Source organism: Anabrus simplex, chromosome 6, assembly GCF_040414725.1.
Source record: "Anabrus simplex isolate iqAnaSimp1 chromosome 6, ASM4041472v1, whole genome shotgun sequence".
Classification (NCBI taxonomy): Eukaryota; Metazoa; Arthropoda; class Insecta; order Orthoptera; family Tettigoniidae; genus Anabrus; species Anabrus simplex.
The window spans coordinates 7,180,934-7,201,080 of record NC_090270.1 but is presented as its reverse complement, the minus strand read 5'-3'; the positions used below and the strand labels follow the sequence as shown (position 1 = coordinate 7,201,080).

The 20,147-nt window shown below is 38.7% G+C and overlaps 1 protein-coding gene across 3 annotated transcripts in view; it reads right to left on the bottom strand.

Annotated features, from left to right (window-relative positions):
- The window catches only part of LOC136876041 (pyridoxal-dependent decarboxylase domain-containing protein 1), a 236,988-nt gene that overhangs the window by 95,701 nt on the left and 121,140 nt on the right, over positions 1-20,147 (bottom strand). For all 3 annotated transcript variants that reach the window (XM_068228198.1, XM_067149657.2, XM_067149659.2), the window contains exon 12: positions 18,357-18,521. In XM_068228198.1, coding sequence (XP_068084299.1) covers positions 18,357-18,521 — 165 coding nt within the window. The remainder of the gene's footprint in view (positions 1-18,356; positions 18,522-20,147) is intronic.

The following is a 20,147-nucleotide window of genomic DNA, read 5'->3' as shown; positions in this document are numbered from 1 at the left end:
CTTGCCCAGCTCTTTTGTTTCTCTTCTTGTATTTTTTTTTTTTTTTTTTTTTTTTTTTTGTTTTGCAAGTTGCTTTACGTCCCATTGACATAGATAAGAGTAAAGTCATGTATTATTTGGGTCCACCTTTTCAATACAAAATGTAAAGAGTTTAAATTACGTAAATGATTAGGGACTAGTTTCGACCTAGTATTAGGTCATCGTCAGCCTAAAGCAAAATTAAAACTAAAATACCGAAGAAATTAAACAATGTAAAGACACGTAAGGTCTCGTAAAAGTACATACCATGTGAGATATTGTGCAGCACTATGTTAAAAAATAACTCTCTGAAAGAGATTCATAAAAAGTCCAGTGCACATTAAAAGGATGTTATAGATAGGAATCCTTGAGTTGCTGGATAAGGAGATTAGAATATGCTGGCTCCTTTAAAGTACTGGTATTCAACTGAAGAACCACTGAGCCGAAGTCACGTTGTTTATTTATGAATAAAGTCCAGTGCATCGTATAGCATTAAAAAGTCCAGTGCGCACTAAAAAGATGTTATAGAAAAGAAATTCTTGAGTTGCTGGATAAGGAGATTAGAATATGCTGGCTCCTTTAAGATACTGGTATTCAACTGAAGAAGCACTGAGCCGAAGTCACGTTGTTTATTTACGATTAAAGACCAGTGCGCAGTATAACATTAAAAAGTTGATAGGGATGGAAATTTTTCAGTTGTGGGTCAAGGAATTCAACATATGCTGGCTTCTTAAATTTGCTGCTGTATATTCGTATATACGTCGTTTTTTAAGATATTCATAGACGTAAAAACACATGGATGCTGGAAAGGCTCTTCAGTTTTTTTGGAACTTGAAGGAAGGTAATTGTTGCGCGTGGAGGCTTAAGAATCCAGAGATGCGCTACATTATGTTAAAAAATAGCGATCCATAAAAAAGTCCAGTGCGTCATATAAAAGTAACAAGTTATAAAAGTAATCCATAAGTTGTTGATCATGGAAATCGAAAAAGGTTGGTTTTCAAGCAATGCTGCTGTTCATTCAGAGATCAATTGAAATTACAGTACCGTAACATTGTCTTCTCAAGATGTTTATAAACTTGAAATAAATGTCGATGTGAAGTAAGATGCTAGAAGAAAGTTCTTCTGTTTCTAGAATCTTGAAGGACATTGATATTGAATTGAATTTTAAGGGATATGGTTGCCTAATGATGGTTAAGTCTAAAAAAGACAATCGCCTTAATATCCTCTCCCCCTTCCCCTTTTTCTCCTTCCGTTCTTTTTCTCCCGTCACATCCTCAAGATTTCCTTTGAACCTCACCTACCCCCATTTCTCTCTTCAGCTTATTACAACACGCATTAATTCCCTTATGACATATTTTATTTAAATATTTTCTTCTACCTGACCAAATTTCTTTCTTTCTTTCTTTCCTTGATGTCATTTATTCAGACTCAAATGTATGGTCCGCATTGAACTGCGAATTTCTAACCACCTTTATTTAACTCCAAATATGTTGATCAAGATAGTGAAATGCCGAAAGCTACAGTATCTGGGACATATTATGCGCAACACAGATAGATACAACCTACCCCAAAAAAATACTCCAGGGGAAAATCACAGCAAAAGAGGTCCTGGAAGAAGACGAATATCTTGGCTTGACAATCTTAGAGGCTGGTGCAATATGTTATCAGTAGAACTGTTCTGCGCTGCCACAAACAAGACAAAAATAGCCATCATGATCGCCAACATCCAAAACGGATAGGCACCGAGAGAAGAAGAAGAATATGTTAATCCTCCTCGCGAAACATCCATCGTCCTTCAAGATTCTATAAAACAGAAGAACTTTCTTCTAGCATCTTACTTCGCATCAACATTTATTTCAAGTTTATAAACATCTTGAGAAGACAATGTTACGGTACTGTAATTTCAACTGATCTCTGAATGAACAGCAGCATCGCTTGAAAACCAACCTTTTTCGATTTCCATGACCAACAACTTAAGGATTACTCTTACAACTTGTTACTTTTATATGACGCACTGGACTTTTTTATGGATCTCTATTTTTTAACATAATGTAGCGCATCTCTGGATTCTTAAGCCTCCACGCGCAACAATTACCTTCCGTCAAGTTCCAAAAAAACTAAAGAGCCTTTCCAGCATCCATGGGTTTTTACGTCTATGAATATCTTAAAAAACGACGTAACTTCATCTTAGTTGTTCTTCGAATATACAGCAGCAAATTTAAGAAGCCAGCATATGTTGAATTCCTTGACCCACAACTGAAAAATTTAAATCCCTATCAACTTTTTAATGCTAAATGGCGCACTGGTCTTTAATCGTAAATAAACAACGTGACTTCGGCTCAGTGGTTCTTCAGTTGAATACCAGTACTTTAAAGGAGCCAGCATATTCTAAACTCCTTATCCAGCAACTCAAGGATTCCTATCTATAACATCTTTTTAATGTGCACTGGACTTTTTATGAATCTCTTTCAGAGAGTTATTTTTTAACATAGTGCTGCACAATATATCACATGGTATGTACTTTTACGAGACCTTACGTGTCTTTACATTGTTTAATTTCTTCGGTATTTTAGTTTTAATTTTGCTTTAGGCTGACGATGACCTAGTACTAGGTCGAAACTAGTCCCTAATCATTTATGTAATTTAAACTCTTTACATTTTGTATTGAAAAGGTGGACCCAAATAATACATTAATTTACTCTATTGTAATCACAGTTCAATACGGATCTATCATTATGAAACTTATTTCATTTAATCGACACAGATAGGTCTTACTGCGCCGATGGGACAGGAAAGGGCTAGGAGCGAGAAGGAAGCGGCTGTGGCCTTAATTACGGTATAGCCCCAGCATTTGCCTGGTGTGAAAACGGGAAACCACGGAAAACCATCTTCAGGGCTGCCGACAGTGGGGTTCGAACCCACTATCTCCTGAATACCGGACACTGGCCGCACTTAAGCGACTGCAGCTATCGAGCTTGGTGTACTATTTTCTAACATACCTTTTTGGCTTCTTTATATTTCTGCCAATTCTCTGTTCTATTGCTGCCTATCCACTTCCTCCAAGCCATTTGTTTCTCTTTAACTGCTTCCTTTACCCTGCCTGCTGTTCCAGCAAGGAGTCTCCTTTTCCTTTTTCCTCCCTGATAGTCTTCCACAGGTGTTTACTGCACACTTTACAAAACCATTTCTGAAACGTCCATTCCTCTTCCACACTGTTCAAGTCATTTTTGGGAATTTCTTTCTTCAGATCCACTTGAAACTTTTTCCTTATTTCTTTCTCTTTTAATTTCCATCCCCTTATTTTTCTTTCCCTTTTTTCTATTTAACTTCGTTATTTTACCAAGTCTTAATTTGGCTACCACCACTTTATGGTCTCCTTCAAAATCTGCTCTTGGCATTGCTGTCACATCTTCCAGTTGTCTACGTTTCTCCTTCTCCACCAGAATATGATCAAACATTGTCTTTGTCTTTCTATCTCCCCAACCATATTTATTTATTTATTTAGTTATTTTTTGTGAGTTTTTTTTTTCTAAACCACCTCCTTCTTCATCTTGGCTTCCATAACTATAGGGGCCAGTTATCTCTTCTTTTCCCTGTCTGTTCCAACAACCTCTTTGTTTTCAATACAACTTTCCAGTTCTTCTAGAAACTCTTCGAAACATTCATCTGCATTCCCCGATTGGGGTGCATAAACCTGTATAAAATCCTTGATTCCACTCTCAAGTCCAAGTCTTTAATCATCCTGGCTCTGAACTGGCCAATTAATTCTTTTTGACCTTTCCCTTTCCATTTTGTCTCACTCATTCCCATCATTGCTATGTCTTTCTTCTCTATATACTCTCAGTTTTTCTACCTTGCCATTCTAAGTCATGACGATGATACCGATTCCTGTGATATCTAGTGGCCCACTTCTCACAGTTCCCCCAGAGCACCGGGAACTGCGCGTCACTTCAGGGGGGCGCCCTAGCATTTCCTGAGGCCTCGATTCACTCTCACTCATTTTTTAGGCTGTTTGTACGATGGGTTCGATACTCCCAAAGGCATTTTATTACCTTCTGCCAGGTTCAAATTAGGCCGCCCCTAGCATGGAGTCAAATGCTTTTCGTAGCCGCTGCTCTGGAGTGCAGATGCTATGGGTTTGCCCCTTCCGCCATCTCCACCATACCGAAATCCACCTTCTCCGCCATAGATGCTGATGAGGTCTTCACCCATAATCCAGGGCAAGGGCCCTCCATATTTGTGACCCCTAAAGAGAGGGTGCCCCAGTATTTTAAAGACCTTAGGAATTGGGCTACCTGTAGCTCCACGGGTTGTACTGGGTATTTCAACCAGCCCTACGTCCTATAGGGCCACTATTCACCACCTGGGGACACGCTCTGTAGGGGTCAGGTTCCCCTGGTTACTTATTGGAAGTTAACCCCACCCACAAAGGGATTGGAATTATTTAACAAGGGAATTATTCAATAAATTTCCCACTTTTTCTAAATAATTTAAGAAAAGACTAGGTGAACAGTCGATAGAGAATCTGCCATCTGGGTGACAGTCCTAAATGCAGACAATGATTACTGAATTGAACTTGAACATCATCTGCAAAAAGCCTTACCTGTGATCCCAGTTTCTTACCCATATCATTTGTATATTTAAGACAACATAAAGTTCCAATTAACTTAATATTTCTGAATCCCATTACAGGATCGGATACAACCTCACTTACTCCTGAGATCTGTTCTCCAGAAATTTAGAATCACTCTTTTGTCTAGTCCGGTAGTGCTAATTTTTAAAGGGGCCTAATCTAGGTCATAGGTGCAATCCTGCAAGTTGAGCCTCACTGGAATAACTTTTCCAAAATGCAAACGGCCTTCTGTCAAACCAGTTAGTAATTTCACAAACATGTCTTATATAACTGGAAAGAATGCTTTCCCATGACTTACATGCAACACAGGTGACTGGCTTGTAATTATCCACTTTTTGTTTATTACCCTTGCAATCAAGTTGTAAAAATCGTGCATTATCCTTTCCTCGAATAAACTATTTCGCGGATCAACCGTCCAGAAATTCCAGTCCCATCAACGCTAAATCCTCGATCAATCGTATTTTAATAAACTGTATCTTACGAAAGGATGGCTATGACATACTTATGGATCTTGGCGTTAACGCCCCGTCATTGCGACAATTAGAGCAAGTACTGTATCGGTACTGGAAAAGAGATCGGCGGTGAACTTGCATAAGGAACGATCTTAGCATCACATTCGGGTGGTATTGCTTAGAGAATCTTGGAAAATCATAAAGCAGAGAGTGGCCACAACAATTGTAAGGAGACAAGGTGCATTTTGACAGCTCTCCTTTAATTTAAAGATAAAAATTTCATGATGTTCCGTATTGAACTACATTACAATTAAATTAAAATAATAAATAACGTAGTTCAAACTGTTCAATACAAATAAATAAGAAATGTAGTGTTACATTCCTATTTAATTATAAGCGGAAGCGGTATTGGTTTCGACCCCAATCTGGGTCATCAGCTGAATAAAATGCAAAAGCAATGCATAGGTAAATAAGAAATTAAAGAATGAGTCACAAAAACAGCTGAAGAGGCACTATAAGATAATGAGGATTGGCACTGTAAAATCTAGCAGAAGTAGGAGGTCAGTCACTTATAAGAAGTAAGGCACAATCTTCTGAATAGTAGCACAACACACGCAAAGTTCGGCACTTCTCAAAATGTTTACGAGAAGAGGTGAACAGTTAAGTGAGCCAGCCTGCATATACTATCAGGCGCGAAGTCACAACACAATTTAATAAATATGAAGACCCAAAACTGTGTAGAAGTCGAAAACGAGTCGCTTAATTGAGCAAATCGCTAGCTCCTGAAGATCAGCGCAAAATATTCAATGTCCGACACTGTGCTTTCAAATGCCGATGGAACTCTGTGAATGTATGCATGTGTGTATATATATATATTTTGCAACCAAAACAATTACAGACTGGATCATTAAGCTATTCACCGAATGTAACACTACATTTCTTATTTATTTGTATTGAATAAGTTGAACTACGTTATTTATTATTTCAATTTAGCTCTGCTTGAAGACGGAACGATTTTCGTCAAATGTTAGCACTTATAAAACGTTCACACGATGTCCAGGGTTAGATGTTTATATTTTTACGTTTTTTATATCGTACTACTGACCAGGCAGGAACTGAAACTGCTCCTTAACACAAATTTAGTATTTTAATATTATTGTACGCGATTATGTTAGCGAGACCAGAACAGATGTTGCACCTTACATTAAAAAAGAAGGCCTTGGGAGGTCTTGGGATTGCGTATTACTGTTTAGGCCCTAATGTAAGACTGGGAATTTTACATTTTCGTGTTAAAATACCAAAAACCGAAGTCGTTTTATTTGTGCACGTTACATTTAAATGGTTTGTATCATTTCCAACTCGTACTGACATGTGCAGCAAGCGTGCTTTCCAGATAACCTCAAGGTCAAGAAGGGTAACCGTAATTTCTGAATATTTGATGATATTTCTTTTATCTTTCCAATTTGACTGGATTAGTGACGGGCAGAATTGAATATAATGCATTCGAGTACTTTTGAGAATCGATACTGTACCAAGAATGCATGGGACCTGGCACATATAAATTAAAAACTTTATTTCCAGCATACAATTCCATTCTGATATGTGAACAGCTGAGTGAAAGAACATTCTAGTACCTACCAGACTTCACGAGCAAGTCAGGCAAGGTCAGGTGACGTCACTGCCGCTTGTAACTTGCCTCCCCTATAGACGTTTCTCAAAGTTATTTTCTCATGAACTTTTTAACGCCTGGACCAATCAAAACAGGACCAACGCTAAATTGTAGCAGACATTATAAAAGTAAAACCCTGCAAATTTCAAGTCAATCTGTCCAGTAGTTTTTGAAATATAACAATTTAAAGTTCGGAAAGAATGAGCAGTCTTTCGTCACATGATTCATAGCGCCGCCCACCTGGCGGGGATATATAGGCCACTATGTCAAGGCCAGCAAGCAGAGAGAGGCAGAGGGGGAGAGAGAGAGAGAGAGAGAGAGAGAGAGAGAGAGAGAGAGAGAGCAGTCTGACCCTCGTGGCGAGTACAGTCTGTCAGTGCAGTCTCGTCGCGTTTCGCGAGTACATAGTTATGGCCATAATCGAACGCCGTTGAACTTGTAAAGAACGCTGCACCGTACTTATTCTAACGTGCCGCGACGACGATAAAATACTAGACATTTCCGGAATATAACACTTGTGAAATTATTGGAGTGAGAATTCAAGTATTTGATATTTACAGACTAGTATATGGCATTGTGGACTTTGTTAATTTTGCGTAATAGTGAACTACGACGATACCTCAAATTATCGTGTGTGATAAACAGAAACCATCATTTACGACAACTTTGATTATTCTAGGACTCATTTCTTTTAAGACAGTACATCCTTAAACTGTGTGTAACTTTATTTTCTCAGTGTTCGTGCCATATTAGGACAAGACTTTACTGTTTTTCCAGTAATAAACTCTGTGAACATTAAGAACTTTTTATTAGATAATTCATGCTAGTATAATATAATCACGATCAGAAAATCATCTCAATCTGCTTATGATAGTGGCTCAGAAACTGTGATAAAAATTATTACACATTGCATTTTCAAGTGTTTGAACTGTACTTACTACTTCACGACCGTATTTTCAGACGTTATCAGTGACGATTTTAAACTGTGTCTCATACAGCAAGGACTGTAATTATTCATTTAACGTCATAAAATTAGAATATGAACTGAACTGTGTTTTACAACAGTGAGTGATAATAACATCCGTGATTACTAAAATTAATCGTGCCAATTGAACTTTCTGTGTGCTAATATCACTTCCAAGAGCAGCGGAAATCTTGGTGAAATACTACAAGATCCAGTTACATCAAACATCATTTCATCTATGGTACCCATCGAGGGACGTCAACGTGGTCTCTTCATGGAACATCGCCGAGTTCGAGTCTCCGTCCGCACTCCGCGGAATGTTCCAGACTTCCATTCTCCACTTCAACATTCGTAAGCTGATTTCTTTTCTGAGTGAGTAGTCACAAACTGACTGACTTTTTGCAAAACTATTAATCCAGAACAATGATATTCCAGTGCTACGTGTGAATAATATTTCATAATTTTTCATCATTTCTAAGAAGTTCATATTTGGTGATAAATTTATTTTTCCAATTTAATAACTAATTCATATTCACATTATGTAGAAGAACTTTAGGGTTTTCAAGTGTTTTATGATCCCTAATTTCAATTCTAACAAACTGTAAACATTCAACAAGAATTTAAATCTTTATTTCAACTTTTCAATAATAAGTGTGTGTGTTCATTTTATGATTTAAGACTTAGAAAGACTCTAAGTGCAAAATTGATACTTAGTATTTTCATAAAAGTTAAAAAGACTATAGGATATCAATGTCCCATGGAGGAGTGATTTTTTTTTTTTTTCCCGAACTGATTTCAAGAAGATCTCCGTTTAAACCTTTTGATTTTGACCTATTTTGATGAAGATTTGAGTCCTATATTAAGATTGCAGGGTGATGAATCTTTGAATATTATTTATAAATTGTTTGGGAAAAAGTATAACCATCTATTATTCGCCCTGCGATTCTATCCTTCTCTGTATCGGCTCCAAAATCACCGTATACTACCTGAGGTCCTTCTCACGCCCAAAACTCACGAACATTTCCTGGTACAATACTTACATTTGAAACCATGTTTTCCGAGTTCAACATAACCCTTAAAAGTCGACATAGGCCTAATTTACGCGGTACTGGTACAAGATTTCCAGAAACTGCCTACGAACAATATACCGGAGACCAAATTACAATGAAAGATTAAGAAAAGAAGATATTTCGCCATCATGTTGGGCGCTTTTGTATCTAATGTGCTTTATTTTATTAGATGAGAGAATTAAAAACTACTTGTGGTCGATTGTCGTTTGGCTTGGCGTTCTTAGATTTTTTGAAGAGTTTGGCTAATCAAAGTTGCTGAACTGAAAGAAGTTTTCACGGGAAACTGACGAAGATTCCCCTGTAAAATTGAATATAAAGTATCCACATTTTGAACTCGCGAACCAGTAATTACTGTAATGCGGTTTCACAGTCTAACATGCCTTCCTCTCATCCAGAGGGCCCGGGTTCGATTCCGACCAGGCCAGGCAGTTTTACCCGGATATAAGCCTGGTTCCAGGTCCATTTAGCCTTAGTGATTACCTTTAATTGAGGAGCTATCTAATGGTAAAATGGCGACCGCGATCTAAAGAGCCAGGAATATCAGCCGGGAGGATTCGTCACACTGACCATGCGTCACCTCGTAATATGCAGGCCTTCGGGCTGAGCAGCAGTCACTTGGCAAGCAAAGACCCATTGGGGCTGTGGTTTGGTTTAGGAGTTTTTGTAAGATTATAATTATATATATTTCATTTTTGTGATGTTTAGCCAAATTGTTGATGGTTTTCATTCATTCCCGGATTTTCCGTTTTCCCGTGTTGTACGTTTTATTTTCATGGTCCCTCGAAAAACAGAGAATCGAGGTTCCACTGTACATACCTGCCAACTTTACCAAACCAAAAATCAGGATATTTTGATATGAAAATCAGGAATAATTGGGAGAAATCAGGAGATACAATTGGTGAAAACTGCTTATTCTACATGTTTTGTGCAATACGTACATTATCCTAGCAAGCTCCATGCAACATGTCAAGTCCACATTTAAATAAACACATATTTCTAGAGAAACTGAATGGAATAGTATGTATTCGGATTCAGTGAGACCTAAATATAAAACACCAGAAAGTTTATTAGAACATATGGTATGGTAGGCCTACCTTCCTTCCATCTTATTGGTTTACAGAAGCTTCTCCATCAGTAGAAAATTGCTATTGATTTTCCCTGTCCAAGCAACCCTCTGTCATAGGTTTGTTGTAAGCAGTTGCCCTGTAACCTTGATTTTACTGTCAACAAACTCTCCAAGTTTTCATCACGAATAGATGACCTGTACTGTGTTCGCGTTTAAGTCACCTGACTAAATATTCTCTCACATTCAGCGTTATTGTGAGGGATTATTAAAATACCATGAATAACATAAACTATTCTATAATAATTTAGGCTCCTATCACGACTTCTTACTGTAGACCACTGCACATCAATTCCTTCTTCCATTAACATCTCTATCTGAAATTCACAGAACTGGGACGTAATATCCATGGCTTCACACTGAATCTGCATTCAGTAAGACTGGAAACTTGGCCAATAAATACATCACAGAAGAAAATAAAGCCTCGCATGCAGGTGTAATTCGTGCAACTGTTGCATTCTTCAGCATTTCATTCTTCAATGGTAACTTGTGGACATTGTAGTCACATACGGCACTGACGTACTTTCAAACTCATGATTCAGATGGGAAGTTCAACTACAAATGACCAAGTCACAATCATTCTTCTGGTTTCCCTGTGGTAATCAACTTCCAAAAGAGAGGACGATTTAACCACCCTTTGTGCAAATTTCAATACCAAATTCCTTAATGTGTCCAGCAGCAGATCTTGCAGTAAATGGATGTGGGGCACACTTGATGGCAAAATTGCATTTGGTTTATCAAATTTAGGTATAACATTTGATAAAAACAGACTTAAAGCCTTATTTAAATTTGATGGCACATAGAAAAAAAGCCTTTCGTCATGAGACAGACAACATTTGATGAAAGAATCCTGGCTAGTTGTTTTGGGTGAAGAAGTACATGGGACTGTAATTCATTGGTTCTTTCCTTGAAAGGGCAGCACCGTCTACTGATGTTTGTTTCATCTTCGGAATATGGTACGTTTTGAGACTTTCATTCTGACCTGTTCACTTCATAAGTGGTGGTGGTGGTGATTACTGTTTTAAGAGAAAGTAAAACTGGGCAACCATCCTCTATATAACACTAAGCAGACAGAAAAAATGAAAGAGGTCCGAACTTCGAAAAATGAAGGTATCGGTCAAAAGAAGACAAGGACCACTCAGGGCGTGAAAATGAAAGACTCCCTAGGCCTCCATACGTAATACCGTCGGGGTCGGAAAAGAACAAGAATAGACCAAGGGAGGTTGGACAGGATAGATTAAAGTGAGGAGCGTGGCACAAGTAAGTTGAAGCAACGCCAGAACTCAGCTACAGGCCCCGTGGTCGCCAACCCATGCTCCAAAGTGCAGAGCCCCTTGGCCCCTTTTAGTCGCCTCTTACGACAGGCAGGGGATACCGTGGGTGTTATTCTACCGCCCCCACCCACAAGGGGACTTCACTTCATAACTGAGCAGACTTGACAAAGGCTGCCACTGTTCCAACAACCTGCATAAACATTTGCTCACAGAAAGCCAACGGGTGCACACACGCTTTAAAATTTTCCTTGTCTCGACATTGTACAGTTCCTGAAATTGTTTCAGTTTCTCTTTCCACTTAGAACTTATTTTCAGAAAATAGTATATGTCCAATAAATAATCATCAATCCTGAATGGCAAGCATGATGCTCACATTCCTGCAGCCAAACTGAACAAACAGCAGGGACAGGCAACAACAAAGAGATGAGGCATATCATGTTTCAGCACACCAGCAACTCCATTCTTCATTCCAACCATTAACGGTGCATTATCACAACATACGGCTAAACAATGGGAGTACGGAAATGATACGGTGATGACATTCATTGGCATTGAAAAGGCATATGACAGTGTCCCCAGGACTAATGTTTGGGACAGACTGATGCAAAAAGGAACTGACAGGGATTAATAAAAATGATCATGGCAATGTACAAGGAATGTTGTAGTTGCATGCAAACACAAGTTGGCAGGACAAGTTGGTTCAAAATAACTAGTGGGCTGAGACAGGAAAGTGTTCTATTACCAATCCTGTTTACAATAGTAATGGATGACAACATGAAAACAGCAAAAAGCAGGATATGGAGGAAGAGAAATGAACATCATGTCATTTGCAGATGATATTGTGATTTGGGGAGAAGATGACAGGAAGGTTCAAGAACAATTGGATGTAGTGAATGGGAAGATCGAAGAATGTGGATTGAAAATAAGTGTAGAAAAGAGTAAAAGTCTTGTTATGTTGTTAAGAAGTGAAAGGTCAGATTAGACTTACAGACATGCCCCTGGAAGTAGTGGAAACGTTCAAATACCTGGAGAGTGAATTAATGGAGAATGCTCGACTGGATGTTGAGATTAGTAAGAGGATTCAAGCGGGAACTTGTTTCTATCATAGTGTAAGAGACATGTTATGGGACAAAGATGTGCCAATGGAAGCAAAGGAAACGATGTACAAGATGTATTACATACCCATAACAACTTACGGAGCAGAAACTTGGACAATGACAAAGAATAATGAGAGTCGAATACAGGCAGCCGAAATGAAGTTCTTGAGGAGTATGATACAGAAGAGTAGAAGAGACAAAATAAGGAATGAGAAAATCCGGGAAGAAATTGGAGTGGAAATGAAATGAAATGGCGTATGGCTTTTTGTGCCGGGAGAGTCCGATGACAAGTTCGGCTCGCCAGATGCAGGTCTTTTGATTTGACTCCCGTAGGCGACCTGCGCGTCGTGATGAGGATGAAAGGATGATGAAGACGACACATACACCCAGCTCCTGTGCCAGCTAAATTAAAGAATTAAGGTTAAAATTCCCAACCCTGCCGGGAATCGAACCCAGGACCCCTGTGACCAAAGGCCAGCACGCTAACCATTTAGCCATGGACCCGGACATAAAAATGAATGATAGAATAGAGCCGACTAAGATTGTTTGGGCACATAAAGCAAATGAGTGACGAAAGAATGCCAAAAAAAAAGTGATGGAAATGCAAACGCAAGGAAGGAGAGGCCGTGGATGACCACGATTGAGATGAAAGGATACCATCCAACACAGCATTATAAAAGGAAATTTGGACGGGAACACAGTTCTGGAGGAGGAGTGGTGGAAAGGCTGAAGAAATTGGAGAGGAACCATATTTATCCCCACGCGACTACAGCTGGATTAAGGGAAATGATGATGATGATGATGATGATGATGATGATGATGATGATGATTATGAAGGCTAAACAGTTATTAAGAGGAATACTGCATTTTAGGGTGTTGAGAAGAAGGGCACCAAAATGTTCACACCAGTTGTGTCCCCTTTCAGTTTCAAGCAGCTTTCAATTTTTTGTCTCTTCTGATCATATACAGTACTATGGGATATGGATAAGGAATGTGGATATTAGACAACAGCTTGGATTGGAAAGTTGCTTGCTGGAGACTGTAGAAGTGAAGAGATTGCAATGGCATGGTCACATGAAAAGAATGAACCCTCACAGGACTCCTCGAACATACTTTGATCACAATGTTCCTGGGAAGAGACCAAAAGGAACACCTCGTGATATTTGGGAAAAACAGATAATGAAGGACCTTGAAACTAGAGATGAGAACTGGTGTCGCATATATGAGCAGCATCTGTGGATGGATAGAACAAACTGGAGGAGGCTCGTACACAACCGCACCTGGCTTGCTGGAGCAAAGAAATTATGATGATGGTGATGACTATGGGATATAGGTTACAATCTCCTTTGTTACTTCTGTCAGTTGGAACAGAAAATGGCCATTTCTTCAATATGTCTACTATTTCTTCTTTCTCTTTCTCCAATAATTGCCGCAGTTTCTGTTCTTGCACAGCCGTATTTCTTTGCAATATCACTGTCCGGGAACATTTTTCTGAAAAGGTGACTTGCATGATCTGCACAATTAAGTGGCAAATTATGCTCCAAAATGAATGATGTAAACAAGCATTCAGCATTTATGACCCCATCACCTTCAGTTTTAACAGCAAAATTTAGTTTTTTATTACTTTCAATACTCTTGACATTTTCTCGGTGCTTCTTTGTTTCCACGTGTTTTGAAACATCACTTTTTCCACCATGTGATACAGAAATATTTCACAAACAGTACAAAATGCAAAAGAGGCACCTTTCCCAGATTCAATAATGCATGGAAACTGTTCCGAAAACTGTATCAAAAAAACAGAATTGTATTTCTTGGTCAGAGTGAACATTCAAAACACCAAGTAAAAACACTACAATTAAATGAAAATTTATATTATAATTTATAAACAACCGCTTAACACAAAAACAAACCATCTTCAGGGATTCGGGAAACCAAATAACAATCATCCCACTGTAAAAACTTCAATAAATACTGGATATGCTTGAACAAAACACATGCACGCATCAAAACGAACAGGGCAGAACACCACAGAAAGCAAATATAAGCATAGAAGCACCCAAACAAGTATTGCCAAACAGTGTTAGCCAAAAGTCGCCAAATTCTAAATTAAAAGTCGCTAAGTCAAATTAACCACCATAATCCAGTTGCACTTTATTTGTATGATAATTAACGCTCTTCCGACGAACACTCTCGGGCGCGCGCGGTCTTTTAGACCGCAGCGATTATTTTCATAATTTATTGTACGGCCTTGAAATCTAATAAAAATGTTGAAGTTTAATATTGTTGCAAGTAAGTTTACTTTTATTTAGATAATATTTAAAACATTTTTACACACTCAATGACCGCATTAGAAAAATAAAAACTTGTTGAAAATTGAGTTAATTTACAAATAAACTTTGAAAGGTTTGAAAAATAACTTTCCGTTCTATTTTTATTTTCTGGTTTGTATAATGGAAGCTATTTCAACTAGATATATATTTGAAATCGAAATAGACTTTCAACTTATTAGGTCGTGTTACGTACATGTAGTACGTGTTGAAGAGATGTTAAGTACAGAACAAAAATGGCCAGCCAGACACCAGTGGGATCCGAACCCACAACCTCCCCTTCATCCATTGTCACTGTAATATTTCTGGCATGAGTAATCATAAATTAAAACACCGTTTTTCAGAAATATTTGTATATCAAATGATAAAAACCAATTTTACAGCATAACAACCACCCTCGTGAAAAACATGGATATGAGAGAATTATACATTATTTTACATATATTTGAGTTCATATTCAAGTTCACTTTTGCACTATTGTCTTTATGTGAATATACTGAAGAATTATTGTCATTGTTTTAACCAAATATTGGTATAGTCGACAATCTTTTGTACAATATCGTCTGGAAAAAATAGCTCCCAGGTTTCAATTGGAGTTTTAACATTCCTGGCTAAACCTTTAGGCCCTGGAAGGGGAGTTACAATAATATGACCTGGTCCATGACCAGTCCTTGCGAATGTTGGGTCTGCACGCCATTCTGTCTCGCCGTCCTTGCCTGTCAAACACCAGCACCACATCTGTCATCACCAGATAGCTCACTATCTGTATCATGGTCACTAACCTGAAGACTGTCAGTTTCACCTTCATCATCACTTTATGGCTGCTGTCTGGAAGTATCTTCTGCTGCCTCATCAACTTCTTCCAATAGGCATCCTACTGCTTTGTCTCTGCCTTTCACAAATGCTGTTATTCTTTTAACTTTCTTCCTTTTCAACACTCTCTATCAATAATCGGATCCTTTCCTCTTCAGCAGGATCCCTATTGAGATGTATATGCACAAGAAACTAAACGAATTTAGTAAAACACAGCTGGGCACGTACTGGTCACAATGACCGAGACACAAGTTACACTAACGGGTGCACCGGTGTAAAAGACTGCAGACTGACTCAACCATCTACCTCCCTGTCTACAGGGCGACTGAGGAGGGGCCACCCTATCAGGTGGCTAGATGATCCCTTGGGGGAGATAATCTGGAGGAGGGGGGGCATAGCTGACCTTCAGCCAGATTCCTTGTCCAAAACTTTTAGAGGTCGGTCGTCTAGACCCCCGATTAAGGGTTAATCATTTAAGAAATTAAATTCACGTACCTACTCAGAAGAAAAATAATTTTTAATTTTTCAGCTCCTCCACAGCAGACAACGAAGGTTGCATGAATTTGCTGATACAGGCCTATACCAATTTTCACACATAACTTTTCTGAAATCTTAAGAAGTTATTTTTAATTTTTTTACAGTCTGATTTACTTCGCACCGATACAAATAGGTCTTATGGCGACGAAGAGATGGGAAAGGAATGAGAATGGGAAGGGAGTAGCCGTAGCATTAATTAAGGTAGAGCCCCAACATTTGTCTGGTGTAAAAATGGGAAAACATGGAAAACCATCTTCAGGGCTGCCGCCAATGGGGTTTGAACCCACTATCTTCCGGATGCAAGCTTACAGCAGGGTCCCCCTAACCGAACGGCACAAATTCAGACGGTCCGATTCCTTATCTTTGTACACATGACGACTTCCCCATATTCGCACATTATATTCAATAACACTAGTCTTCTAATAAACATTTAGAACGCTGCCACTACAACTTCAAACAATACAGGAGTACTATGGTATAACACTTATTGTCTCAAAACCAGACTGTTGCTATACGAGGCTACAAGGCAAAAAATTACACCTCTCCATTCCTTCACAGGAAATAAGCGAGTGAGATGATCGGTCTCTGATAAGCCTTCCAAAAATAGTATGAACTCATGCTCCACACGTGTGAATCAGTCATACACTTAGATACCGTTACTTAGCAAATGCATAGACTAATACACTGCATCACACGCCTGCGCGATTATGAGAAGCGCAATGCTATTTATCAAGTAATAAATTAAAAGTCACCAGAATTGTCTCCAAATAGTTGCTAAAATCTCTGGAAAAGTCACTAGTCGCTGTCTTTGAAATTCTGTAACTAAATTACTAAAAAAATACTCCAAATCTAGCGACTAGTCTCTAGAATAGACTAGACTGATGTGAATGAACACCAACATAGCACGCGAGAATGAGATATGCATCGTGATATGCAGGTTTAGTAAACATCGCACATTCCTCGTATTAATAAAAGTCAATATTTCATTTGAAAGCGCCCAATGATCGTACAAAGCTGAAATCACGCGATTTGAAAACAAATGAAGTTCATCTAAAAATAAGCTAAAATCGGGAGAAAAAATAGAATAATCGGAAGGCAGGAAAAAAAGTCGAAAATCTGGAGTCTCCTGGCTAAATCAGGAAGGTTGGTAGGTATGCCATTAGTATATCCCCAGATATCTTAATTTCAGATGGTTTATTAATTTTCAACATGTGTATCTTTTTTGTAAATATATTTCATGCATAAATTTCAATACTTTCTCTACCTGAATATTATCCTCATATTAAACTGCTGACTAAGTACTTTTGCTTTCTGTAAATCCATTTTGATAGTTTTGCAGGCCCTTGGTTGAATTTCACTTACTATACTACTATCCTGGAAGAATACACATTCTAAAGACTTGGAAGTGACGCACCTTTTCCAGTTCTGTCTTTCCTAGACCAATACTTTCATGAACCAGGTTACATCTAACTGCAGGAGGAGGACATACCAAGGTTTAGTTGAAGTGACCCCTCTGTTTCATATGTTTGTCATTCTTGTTTAGACAAGACAATGGCAGGTGAAGCAGTTATGTGCCAGAGAGTATAATCTTCTGCAATAGCATATCAAGTGTTAAAGTTGAAAGTGGTCTTCCGGGTCATTTTGAGTTCAATTTTGCAGCAATTAAAAGGTCAACCACAAGATCCCTTACCAGTGCCGAGTTCACCACACAGGATTTGCCGAGGGAGTCTCATCGCTCACATGCTAGACATGGCCAATTAATCTGAGCCAGTGACTTCTATACTGTTCATTTGGGCTCTCTGAAGAACTGCAACATGACTCTTACAATCCTCTCATTTAATATTCATAATGGACCTAAGTTTCTGCTGGTGAAAGTGTTCCAGTTTCTTGACACAACAGCAGTATAGGCTCCACGTTTCACATCCATAAAGCAATGTCAATCAGCAATACCTGCAATCCGGTATATATTCTCAGATCTTTGTTAAGAAAAAAAAACTGATGAAAGAGATGTCTGAAAGCTACGTTGGCAGCAATGGATTCCATTTTCCACAGCCTTCTGCGGAATGCGGCACTTAGAGAGAATAATTCCAAGGTAGAAGTGGTCTACTTGTTTTATACTACTGGCATATTTCATAATATGTAATTGAACAGTCTGTTGATGCTAAATGAATGGATGAAAGAAAAGTAAATTTGTGGCCTTGCCCTGAGATGGTGCAACTCTTTTCAGGCAAACCTCGAATGGAGGTGAGCTGCATGTGCTTATTTAACCACATAAGCCTTTTTGCCAATCTCAAATTTCTGACAGTGCCAGGAATCAAGGATGGCAGCTAATAGTGCTAATTGTTTGAATGATGTATCTCAGGTTAGTGTCACACTTACAAGTTGCTGCTCCAGACAAGAGACAAACATTTCGATTTCTTGAAGAGAGGGATGCCTCTCGGAACCCATCTCCAGAGGACAGTAGCGAAGAACCACGCCGTTAGACTCCAGCTCACAGATCTCGATCGGGACTTGAGGAGCATCTCGTTGAAGAATCTGGCCAAGCTGGAAGTTTAATTTATATTAAGAACACTCTCTCTACCAAAATCAAAGAACAGTAAAACCTCATTAAAACGTTGCTGCAGGGGACAAAGAAAGGGAATGTGTTAAGCGAGAAAACGTACAACTAAATATACAAATAAACACTATCCAACAGGGATATGTAAAAACTCAATATTTTTTTCCGACATGCACACATTTTATATTGTGTATGTATGGCTACAGTGAAAAATATAGGCTATCTATAGTTTCTAAAGATGAGAGGAGAGTATTAAAAGGTGCCAGAAGATGAGAAAACAAATACAATAATGTTTTTCACAGGGGAAAAGTATATGCATATAACAACAAGGTTTGTGAAGTACCAGACAACAAATATGGAAGCATCTGCACTGGGACCCATAAAAGTATGAACTAATCATTGCACATCACATTCTTTCCAAAACAAATGTTAGCTGAAGCCTTATATTTCGGACCAGTGGGTAATTAAACATTGTTTTCTGTTCACACTAGTGATGGGTCGAACTAGCTCTTTTGAGGGAGCTAGCTCATTTGCTCCCGCTCCTAACTGAGAGTCGTTCAAAAGAGTCGACTCTTGGGAGCGGGAAGGTAGGAGCGAGCCAGGAAGTCAGAGGCCGCTCTCCGCTCCAGGTTCGTTCGTTCATTCGTTCATCCGGTTTAGGGCAGACGGCTCTTTATGACTTCCGGTCGCTCTTCATGACTTCCGGTCGCTCTGTATGACTTCCGGGAATGAACGATATAGCGCAAATAGTTTATATTTTCCACAACAGATGGCAGCACAACGTCTAGTTCAGAAAACTTCTCTTGAAATAAACAAATGCACTCCTGGCAACATTGGCAAATAATCTAACGATAAAGCTTTATATACAGTAACGAAGAAATGTTTAACAAATATGCAGTATTAATGGATAACATCTAATATTACTTTGCCCATGTTCTTTTCTTCTTAAAATGATGCTTTTCAAGACTGAATGCACCGTGACGAGACGTATGTTCATGATATTGGCAATACTTACACGTTAATAAATAATTGTTTAAGAATGTAATGGGGTTTAAGTTACTATAGTATACACCAAGCCTTGAGTTTTTTATTCAGAAGCGCCCAAAATAGCGTGATTTTACATCTTCTAGATTAATCATGACTCCCGTCTTTATTTGAAGGAGCGAGATGGTGCGAGATAGTTCACCTTTTACACAACAGACGGCAACACAATGTACAGTTTGTTACGCTACTCTTGGAATAAAACAAATGTCCATTGCTGCCAACATTCGCAATTAATCCGATGATAAAGTTTTATACACAGTAACGAAGAAACGTGTCACAAATATACAGTGTTGATTGATGACATCTAATATTACTTTGCCTAAGTTCCATTCTCCTTAAAATGATGCCTTTCAAGATTGAATGCACCGTATGGGACGTTTGTTCGAGATATTGGCAATACTTCCGTTCGACCCCGGCAATCCAGATAAGCATAAGAAGAATCTCTATTCCTGTGCACGTAGTTTACATTTCACTCAAAAGAGGTCATCAGAATATCCTCTTTCGACTGGAGCTGCAGAAAGTTTCTCACTTGACACTCCGCGTTGGGACAACAGATTCTTTCATTCATT